Here is an 11,014-nt window from a genome sequence, read left to right as displayed (position 1 = left end):
AGGGCTCTTTATCATCCTCATCTGAAGGTCTCTGAGCGTCCATTTCAAAAGGCCGAGCAGGAAAAAAAAATCCCCTCCTGTGATTTCGGCTCTACCCTGCCAACCAAAACCTCCCAAGTTTTCCCAACTTGCTTTCTTGGGGACTCCAGTTCCCATCAGCCCCGACCTGGTGGACAATCAGTCTGGGAATTAGGATCCAATCCTCTAGTCTAGGGGGAAAAGAAAGTTGGTGGTGGGTTTGGGGGCTCTTTGGAAAGGATAAAATGAACTTGAAAGATAAGGAAGATTTGGAATACTTTAATGTATGGGTGAAATTTTACGAACTGGATAGAAAAGAAATAGAGATTAAACTATCATGATTACAAGAAAAGGAAAATGGAAAAGAAATTGAGGTAACCCAGATGACAGAATTAGACCAAGGAGGTAGCATTAGATTATTTATTTATTTTTTATATATACTTATATTTATTATTTATATTGATATTTATATTATACTAAGTATGTATATTTATTATATATTTATACTAAAACTTAAAGTATTATTTATATTTTATACTATATTTATATTTATACTTATATTATTTATTATTTATAAACAATAAATAATTTATAAATAAGTATAAATTATACTAAATAAATATAAATAAATTATACTAAATTATTATTTAGTATAAGTAAATTATACTAAATTATTACTTAGTATAATTTATTATTATACTAATAATATATTATTCTCTATACTTATTATGATTTATTAGATTTACCGGTACATGTCACCCCTCTTTGAGGATTTATTTATACTTATATGTATTTATACTTTATACTTACCAATTCCTTCCAGACTCTGAGTGGCATACAACATATAAAAGCAGTATAAAATAATCCAAAAAACCATTATGAATAACATATACCTAAAATAAAGAGTTAACAGTACAGATATGATGTTAAAAAATAATAAAAATAAAAATAATTTAAAACGTGACACTGACAATTTAAAGAAGGATGGGAGAGGGGCGACATAAAAGTCCAATAAATAAATAAATAATAAATAAAATGTTATCAGTCTGTTAAATGTAATATGTATTAGAATTAAAATCACTCTGGGAAGGGTTTAGAAGGAGAAAGAGGAAGCAGAAAGGAATGGGAGAAGAGAAGGAAGAGAGGGATGTAAGGAAGGGAGAGAGAAGGAGTAAGAAGGTAGGTAGAGGAGATGGAGAAAAAAAGAAATAGACTGATTAACAGCAAGACTAGGTGTAAAAAAAATAGGTTATTGAATTTTGATTGATTGGAAAGCATGTATGCTATTGAAATATTCTTAAGGTATTGATGTATACAGGTGAAACTCAAAAAATTAAAACAATGTGCAAACATTCAGTAATGTAACTTAAAAAGTGAAACAACATATGAGGGAGACTCATTAAATGTAAGGCAAGATAGTTCAAGCTGTGATTTGTCATAATTGTGATGATTATGGGGTACAGCTCATGAAAATACCAAATCCCCCATCTCAGAAAATTAGAATATTACATGTGATCAATAGAACAAGGATTGTACATAAAACAATGAGCGTGCATATGTACTCACTACTTGGTTTGGGCCCCTTTTGCAGCAATTACTGCCTCAATGTGATGTGGCATGGACGCTATCAGCCTGTGGCATTGCTGAGGTGTTATGGAAGACCAGGATGCTTCAATAGCAGCCTTCAGCTCTTCTGCATTATTCTGTGTCTTGTCTCTCATCTTTCTCTTGGCAATGCCCCATAGATTCTCTATGGGGGTCAGATCAGGTGAGTTTGCTGGCCAATCAAGCACGGTAACCCCATGGTCATTGAAGCAGGTTTTGGTGTTTTTGGCAGTGTGGGGCAGGTGACAAGTCCTGGAAAATTTAGGTTCCCATCCCCATAAAGCTGGTATGCAGATGGAAGCATGAAGTGCTCCAAAATCTCCCAGTAGACGGCTACGTTGACCCTGGACTTAATGAAGCAGAGTGGACCAACACCAGCAGATGATACTTTTTACTTACGTTTATACAAACTACTACTATCCTATACATGTTTGACAAATAAACAAATAGAAATAAATAAATGACATGGCTCCCCAAATCAACACAGACCATGGAAATTTTTGCATCTCATTTGGAAACCCAGGACTCAGAGTATGGAGGAAGAATGGAGAGGCACCCACTGTAAGATGTTTGAAGTCCAGTGTGAAGTTTCCACAGTCTCTGTTCATTTGGGGAGCTGCATCATGTTCACCTGTATATGGAAACCGAGGAGAAAAAAATAAACATTTTTATTTTTAAAAAGGAAAGGATAAAGTGGTGTCTCCCAAGTGCCATTGTGGTAACCTGTGCTGATTTTGTGCCCCTGTTTTTTTAGAAAAATCTTTTTCTGCCTTCCTTCCTTTCAAGGGTGGATGTCAGGCAGCCTCTGGTTCTCCACCCAAGAGGGACGATGAAGGGGACCCGGGATGGACAGGAGGAAGAGAGGAACAGAGGGAGGAGAAGGAGGAGGAAGCCTGCCTCCCCCCCCTCCCTCCCCACACTTGGGGGGGAGGCGTGTTCATTGCGTGGCACATCAGCCCCCGGCTGACAAGGAGGGGCTTCCTTCCCAAGCAAAGTCTGCAGGCTTCTCCCCTCCTCGAAGTCTCCTCACCATGTCCCCACCATTTCTGCTACTCTTTTTACTTTTCCTAACACCCCTGGAGGGTGGGAGCCCCAGCGCAGCAGAGGATGGTAAGCTCAGGAATTTGTGTGCGTGTGCCTGCGTGTGAGTGTTGTGTTGGTGCACACATACCCAAGTTTCTTTGCAGTGTGCTCTCTCAATAGCCGTCCCCATCCCTGGCACAGAGCGGTGGTTGAAAAGTTTTGGGGAAAATTGGCTTGGGAGTTTTTTCTTTCTCCAAAATCCTTCAAGGGACCTTTTTTTCTCCTGGGGAAATGGAAAGGATGAGAAACAGTTATGCTCTTTACTCATCCAATTTCACTAGGGATGGTCTGCAATCGTCATAAATATTTGATTGGCTTGCTCAGCACACCACCATTGTGTGTGGTTTTTCCCCAAAAATCTCCTTTTCTGCTTCCCCCCCCTTTTCTCTCCACCTCTATCTCTCTGTCTGTCTGTCTGTCTGTCTGTCTGTCTGTCTGTCTACCCATCTATCTATCTTATCTATCTATGTTTCTCTTCTCTCTGTGTGTATCTTTCTCTTCTCTTTCTCTTCTCTCTCCCTCTCCCTCTCCTATCTATCTATCTATCTCTCTTTCTCTCTATCCATATATTTTTCTCTCTCTTTTTTCTCTCTCTCTTATCTATCTCTCTTTCTCTCCAAAAAGTTTTTAAAATCATCCTAAGTTGTGTGATCTTGCTCAGTTTGGCAGTTTGTCTTCTTAACTCTTTGGTAGTAAGAAATCAGGAGAAGCCTTTTTTTCAGACCAACAGATTTTATTCAGAAAGTGTCACCTTTTTTCCCCTGTGAGATCCAGATTACTTCTCTGACGTTTGGACTCAAATAAGTCTCGCTAAATTGCGATAAAATAGCCTCGATCCTTAATCATTTACCTAGGGGAACCTTCTGAAAGAAGCAGGATATAAATCGGGATATAAACCTTTCCCTTCTCTGGCTATAAATCACGATGTCAGCTTTCCCTTCTCAAACAGGGCTAGAAATTGCCTTCCTGACATGCTTTGGATGTGGGGTTTGCAAGTTTTAGATGTGTGTGTACATGTGTGTTTCACACAGGCCTGAAGACATCCAAGCTAGCTCTTTTGAATGAAGGCTGTCCTCCCATATTTCCAAAAAGGTTTTTGGCATGCCGTTTTTTCCCCCTGCCATGCTGCAGGCTCACCATGCCAAACGGAACAGAGGGGTTATAAATTACATTTCAGCTGCTTGGCATTATTTCTTGCTGGTCAACTCCAGGGTTGGTTTTGTGACATGTGAATATGCTGGGAGAGAAGGATTCAAGCGAAGGTTTGGGCACCCATTTCCGACTTATTTAAATTCACGTCCCACACGTACGTAGGTCTTGGAAAAATGTCAGTATTTAGGCAGGGGCGGGAATATTATTTGAAGGCTCAGCTGTTTGTTCATGAAAAAAAAGAGATGATAATTTTTTTTGTACAAATTGTCTCTTTCTCAGTCACAAATAGGAGATTGTTTCTTCAAGAAATGGGGAAAACCTACGTAATAATGATACAATAATAATAATAATAATATTCTGATGGTTTTTCTCAGCGGACATTTGAAAACCATTGGAATTGACAAAATCTCCATCTGTCAATTGCAAAAAGTCGCTTTACTGAGATCGGCACACATAACTCGCCACTACATCACGCAGTCCTAGGTGCTTGGGAAGCGCCCAACTGGTGATGAAATGCGAAATCCAGTGACCTTGTTTGCTGTGTTGTACTGATCATAATAATAATAATCATCATAATCATCATAATCATCATAATCATCATAATAATCATCATAATCATCATAATCATCATAATCATCATAATCATCATAATCATCATAACGCCTGTGAAAATATTTACTGACCCTTAGCATCCTGGACATTATTTATTTGTTTGTTTGTTTGTTTGTTTATTTATTTATTTATTTATTATATTTGTATGCCGCCCCTCTCCGTAGACTCGGGGCGGCTCACAACAATAATAAAAAATATATAACAAATCTAATAATTTAAAAGAAACACTAAAAGCCCCATTATTAAAAGCAAACATACACACAAGCATACCATACCATAAATAACTGTATAGGCCCGGGGGAGATGTTTCAATTCCCCCATGCCTGACGGCAAAGATGGGTTTTAAGGAATTTACGAAAGGCGAGGAGGGTGGGGGCAGTTCTAATCTCTGGGGGGAGCTGGTTCCAGAGGGTCGGGGCCACCACAGAGAAGGCTCTTCCCCTGGGTCCCGCCAAATGGCATTGTTTAGTTGATGGGACCTGGAGAAGGCCAACTCTGTGGGACCTAATCGGTCGCTGGGATTCGTGTGGCAGAAGACGGTCCCGGTGATATTCTGGCCCGATGCCATGAAGGGCTTTATAGGTCATAACCAACACTTTGAATTGTGACCGGAAACTGATCGGCAACCAATGCAGACTGCGGAGTGTTGGTGTAACATGGGCATACCTAGGGAAGCCCATGACTGCTCTCGCAGCTGCATTCTGCACAATCTGAAGTTTCCGAACACTTTTCAAAGGTAGCCCCATGTAGAGAGTGTTGCAGTAATCGAACCTCGAGGTGATGAGGGCATGAGTGACTGTGAGCAGTGACTCCCGGTCCAGATAGGGCCGCAACTGGTGCACCAGGCGAACCTGGGCAAACGCCCCCCTCGTCACAGCTGAAAGATGGTTCTCTAATGTGAGCTGTTTAAACTCCTACCCTCAAAAAGTCACTATAGAGCACTGCACACCAAGACAACCAGACACAAGAACAGTTTTTTCCTGAACACCATCACTCTGCGAAACAAATAATTCCCTCAACACTGTCAAACTATTTACTAAGTCTGTACTACTATTACTACGAGGTTTTTTCTCATTGTTCCTATCACCCATTTCCTCCCACTTATGACTGTATGATTGTAACTTGTGGCTTGTATCCTTAAGATTTTTATCAATATTGATTGTTTCCTCATTGCTTATTTGACCCCTATGACAATCGTTAAGTGTTGCACCTCATGATTCTTCACAAATGAATATTTTCTTTTATGTACACTGAGTGCATATGCACCAAAGACAAATTCCTTCTGTGTCCACACTTCGCCAATAAAGAATTCTATTCTGTTCTGTTCTGCTCTGCTCTGCTCTACTCTATAACAACAGCAACAACAAAAATAGAATTGGAAGGGACCTTAGAGGTCTTCTAGTCCAACCCCCTGCTTAGTCAGAAAACCCTACATTTCTTAAGAAAAATGGTTATCCAACATCATCTTTAAAAATTCCAGTGTTGGAGCATCCACAGCTTCTGGTGGCAAGTTGTTCCACTGATTCCTTAGTTCTAACTGTCAGGAATTTTTTCCTTAGTTCTAAGTTGTTTCTCTCCTTGATTAGTTTCCACCTGTTGCTTCTCGTCCTGCCCTCAGGTGCTCTGGAGAATAACTTGATTCCCCCTTCTTTGTGGCAACCCCTGAGATATTGGAAGACTGCTATCATGTCTCCCCTGGTCCTTCTTTTCATTAAACTAGACATACCCAGTTCCTGAAGCTGTTCTTCATATGTTTTAGCCTCCAATTCCCCAATCATCTTTGTTGCTCTGGAATGTGGAAATCCTTCCATTCGCAGCCTGGGTTTTAGATCTGAGTTGTGTCTCTCGAGGATGCAATGTTGTTGTTTTTTTAAGTTGCAGTGATTGGGGAATGTGGGAATTTAATTTAATGTAATTACTTTGACTTCTATGCCGTCCAATCCCAATGGGACTCAGAGCAGCTTTCAGTAAATAATACATACAATACAACAAAAGTCAAATATTAGTTAATAAAGAACAGTAAAACCATAATAAACCCAATGAATTATCCAAAGAAACACACATGCATACAGAATCACTTACAATTTGGCGTGATAAGATATTATAGATATTTGTAGCAATTGAGGATAATTTTGAGAATATATGTCTGATTCTGTTTTTTTCTTTTCATCCAACCAGATAATTTATTGGTCATCACTGTGGCTACCAAGGAGACGGAAGGTTTCAACCGTTTCAGACGTTCAGCCCAGGTTTTCAACTATAATCTCAAGGTAGCGCAAATAACTAAGTGGAATAAACATCCCAGGTTGTATCAAGTCGAAATCCAATTATGGAGTCTTCGGAGAAGGGCGGCATTCAAATCTAATAAATAATAATAGTTCCTTATTCAAAACTCTTTGCAGTTCCTCAAATTTTAAAATCCATCCTTGGAAAAGCATGCATTTTTAAAAGCAAAAGCAGACAGCATATACTGCATAATTTCTTAATGTCAGTGTAATGGCCAAGCCATATTTTATTGAAGACTTTAGCCTGCCACACTTTATGCTTAGAATGTGTACTCTCGTTGGAATTTGGGAGGGGCTCGTGCATGAGGGCTGGAGAGATGTAGCCATAACAAATTCCTTCGAGATTCTCAAGGTCATCCTGATGGGAGTAACGGAAACGTTGGTAGAAGGCGAATGGGTGTGGGAACAAAGGAATGAATTTTAAATTGGGTGGAGAAATCTCTTTGGAGCTTTAGATTCGGGTTTCTCACAGATGTGCCAATGTGGCTCTGCTAATAAATTGGAACTTTGAAGGATACTTTGCCTCGGACTCTGATTTAGTTTGGGATGCTATTTGGAACCCTGACGGTCAGTTCATGAGTTTGTTGTGATATTAGTTTTTTCTACAGCTGTTAGTTGCTAATATTTGTTCTTTATTGTGCCCCAAAGCACAAACTTATTAAATGGATAATATAATATTTGGGAACCTTATAGTTCAGACAGTAAATGTCTGTTAAAAGAAAACACCTTCCAGCACAGTGAAAGTCATTCACTAAACAAAATGTTGTTGGTTGTTAACTTCAGTTCAGTTTAGAGCAGGGGTCTCCAACTAACGGGTGTTGCAATTTACATCCACTACGAGTGCTGATTGCGCACAGCTCTGAGTGTGAATGCGCATCTGGTGGGCGTTTGCACGGGTCAGAGTGAGATTTGGCTTCTGCGCATGTGCAGGAAGCAAATCTCGTGAGAAAATGCATGGGTGCACGAGATTTCAGTGATTGCGCGAAAGGGAAAACAAATCACTGATAATCACTGAAATCTCTCACGCCCATGCATCCTCTTGCGAGATTTTGCTTCCTGCCCACACACAGAAGGCAAATCTCACTGCAATGCATGCGCCTGCCCGCTGGTTACCCAGAGTTGCACGCACAGCTCCATTTTATTTGTTTATTTATTTATTATTTGTTTGTTTGTTTATTTATTTATTTATTTATCAGATTTGTATGCCTCCCCTCTCCATAGACTTGGGGCGGCTAACAACAATAATAAGACAATATAAACAAATCTAATATTTAAGTTAATTTAAAAACCCTAATTTAAGAAACCAATCATACATACAGACATACCATGCATAAATTTTATAAGCCTAGGGGGAAGGGAAAGTCTCAATTCCCCCATGCCTGACGTCAGAGGTGGGTTTTAAGGAGCTTACGAAAGGCAAGGAGGGTGGGGGCAACTCTGATATCTGGGGGGAGTTGGTTCCAAAGGGTCGGGGCCGCCACAGAGAAGGCTCTTCCCCTGGGTCCCGCCAAACAACATTGTTTAGTCAACGAGACCCGGAGTAGGCCAATTCTGTGGGACCTAACTGGTCGCTGGGATTCGTGCGGCAGAAGGTGGTCCCGGAGATATTCTGGTCCGACGCCATGAAGGGCTTTATAGGTCATAACCAACACTTTGAATTGTGACCGGAAACTGATCGGCAACCAATGCAGACTGCGGAGTGTTGGTGAAACATGGGCATAATTAGGAAAGCCCATGATAGCTCTCACAGCTGCATTCTACACGATCTGAAGTTTCCGAGCACTTTTCAAATGTAGCCCCATGTAGAGAGCATTACAGTAGTCGAGCCTCGAGGTGATGAGGGCATGAGTGACTGTGAGCAGTGATTCCCGGTCCAAATAGGGCCACAACTGGTGCACCAGGCGAACCTGGGCAAATGCCGCCCCCCATAGCTGAAAGATGTTTCTCTAATGTGAGCTGTGGATCGAGGAGGACGCCCAAGTTGCGGACCCTCTCTGAGGAGGTTAGTGATTCCCCCCCCAGAGTGATGGACGGACATATGGGGTTGTCCTTGGGAGGCAAAACCCACAGCCACTCTGTCTTGTCTGGGTTGAGTTTGAGTCTGTTGACACCCATCCAGACCCCAACAGTCTCCAGGCACCGGCACATCACTTCCACTGCTTCACTGACTGGACAAGGGGTGGAGATGTAGAGCTGGGTATCATCTGCATACTGATGATACCTCACCCCATGCACTTGGATGATCTCACCCAGCGATTTCATGTAGATATTAAATAGTAGGGGGGAGAGGACCGACCCCTGAGGTACCCCACAAGGGAGCAACCTAGAGGTCGACCTCTGACCCCCCACTAACACCAACTGCGACCGACCGGAGAAGTAGGAAGAGAACCACTGAAGAACAGTGCCTCCCACTCCCAACCCCTCCAGCAGGCGCAGAAGGATACCATGGTCAATAATATCGAAAGCGGCTGAGAGGTCAAGAAGCACCAGGACAGAGGATAAACCCCTGTCCCAGGCCCGCCAGAGATCATCCATCAGCGCGACCAAAGCAGTTTCCGTGCTCTAGCCGGGTCTGAATCCTGACTGCTGAGGGCCAAAATAATCGGCTTCTTCCAAGGACCGCTGGAGCTGGAGCGCCACCATTTTCTCAACAACCTCCCCCATAAAGGGAAGATTAGAGTCTGGGCGATAGTTGTTGAGAATGGCTGGGTCCAGGGAAGGCTTCTTGAGGAGGGGGTGCACAAGTGCCTCCTTGTAGGGATCCGGGAAGGACCCCCTCTCCAAAGAAGCGTTGACAATCTCCTGGACCCAGCTCCGTGTCACCTCCCGTGTCACCTCCCTGCTGGCCGAGACCAGCCAGGAGGGACACGGATCCAGCAAACAGGTGGCGGAACTCACAGCTCCAATGGCCTTGTCCACTTCATCAGGTGTCACCAGATCAAACTCTTCCCAGACAGGTGGAAAAGTACGGGCCCCAGTCACCTCAACTGACTCGTTGTCAGTCGATTCTGTTTTCCAATTGGAGTCGAGATCCGCTCAGATCCGAGCAATTTTATCAGAACGCTGTTTTCCCCCTGCTCCCCCCCCCATCCAGGTAGGAACCCAATATTGTCTCCAACCTTGGCAACTTCTAAGACTTGTGGATTTCAACTCCCAGAATTATTCAGCCTGGATGAGGAATTCTGGGAGTTGAAATCCACAAGTCTTAAAGGTTGCCACATATCAGCATGATATTTGGCTTCTGCGCATTCTCAGGAAGCAAATTCTGCACGGGCGTGTGAGATTTCAGTGATTTTTTTCCCTTTCCTGCATTGCGCAGAAGCAAAAAATTGCCAAAAATCACCAAAATCTTATCCACCTGTGCGTCCTCTTGCGAGATTTTGCTTCCCGCACATGCAAAGAAGCCAAATCTCACTCCCACACGCATGCCTACCTGCCGGTCACCCTGCGATGCATGCACAGTTCTATTTTTGCTACCAGAACACTGTGTCACCCCCCCTCCTCCGCGTGTCCAGGTAGGAACCCAATATTGTCTCCAACCTTAGTAACGTTTAAGGCTCATGGACTTCAAGTGCCAGAATTCCTCAGCCAGCAAAGCTGGCAGAGGAATTCTGGGAGTTGAAGTCCACAAGCCTTAAGTGTTGTCAAGGTGTAGTATTCCTTGTGTATGTCAAAGATCATATAGATGGCCACGCCCAGATATGACGGGAACCAGACATGGAACATTTATTAGTTCACAATATGCTGTTAGTATAAATTAACATGTATTTAGTTCAGGCTTTGCAATTGCAGACTTCTGGGTAGGCCTGGAAAGTTTAGGGAAAGTTCATGTTCTCAGGAATGGACAGTATTATATGAGATCATGAGAAAAGATGGGGAGTGCTGGCTGGCACCATTAAGCACGTTCTTTTACCTAGCATCTCACAAACTTCCTGTAAACATCTATTGCTATACCTGCAGCATTATCTATGATGTTGGCAGGCTCATGAATTACAACATATTAGCTGCATTGGGTCATAGAAAACAGAGAATTATTAAAGGGTGCTGTGTGAAATAAGTTAGGATTAATAAGTTAGGGTAAGTTGCTTCTTTTAGTTCTTTTGGCTTCATGGCCTCTTCAGTAATAAAGTAAGGCCTTTGGCTTTTTTCACCCTGTGATGTTCTTTATCTATTTCTGAATCTACTACGATTCAACACCAAGGTTGGAATCCCCTAGTTTAGAGCACTCAACAAAGTGTTTTGAAACTTATTAAAAAGCC

General features: G+C 42.2%; 1 protein-coding gene across 2 annotated transcripts in view; it reads left to right on the top strand.

Annotated features, from left to right (window-relative positions):
• The first annotated feature begins 1,751 nt into the window (after window positions 1-1,751).
• Window positions 1,752-11,014, top strand: part of PLOD1 (procollagen-lysine,2-oxoglutarate 5-dioxygenase 1) — a 47,129-nt gene continuing 37,866 nt past the window's right edge. For both annotated transcript variants that reach the window (XM_070759406.1, XM_070759405.1), the window contains exons 1-3: window positions 1,752-1,786; window positions 2,410-2,733; window positions 6,649-6,740. In XM_070759406.1, coding sequence (XP_070615507.1) covers window positions 2,469-2,733; window positions 6,649-6,740 — 357 coding nt within the window. In that variant the 5' untranslated portion in view covers window positions 1,752-1,786; window positions 2,410-2,468. The remainder of the gene's footprint in view (window positions 1,787-2,409; window positions 2,734-6,648; window positions 6,741-11,014) is intronic.

This window comes from Erythrolamprus reginae, chromosome 8 (assembly GCF_031021105.1).
Source record: "Erythrolamprus reginae isolate rEryReg1 chromosome 8, rEryReg1.hap1, whole genome shotgun sequence".
NCBI lineage: Eukaryota > Metazoa > Chordata > Lepidosauria > Squamata > Dipsadidae > Erythrolamprus > Erythrolamprus reginae.
This window is presented reverse-complemented; position numbering and strand designations above follow the sequence as displayed.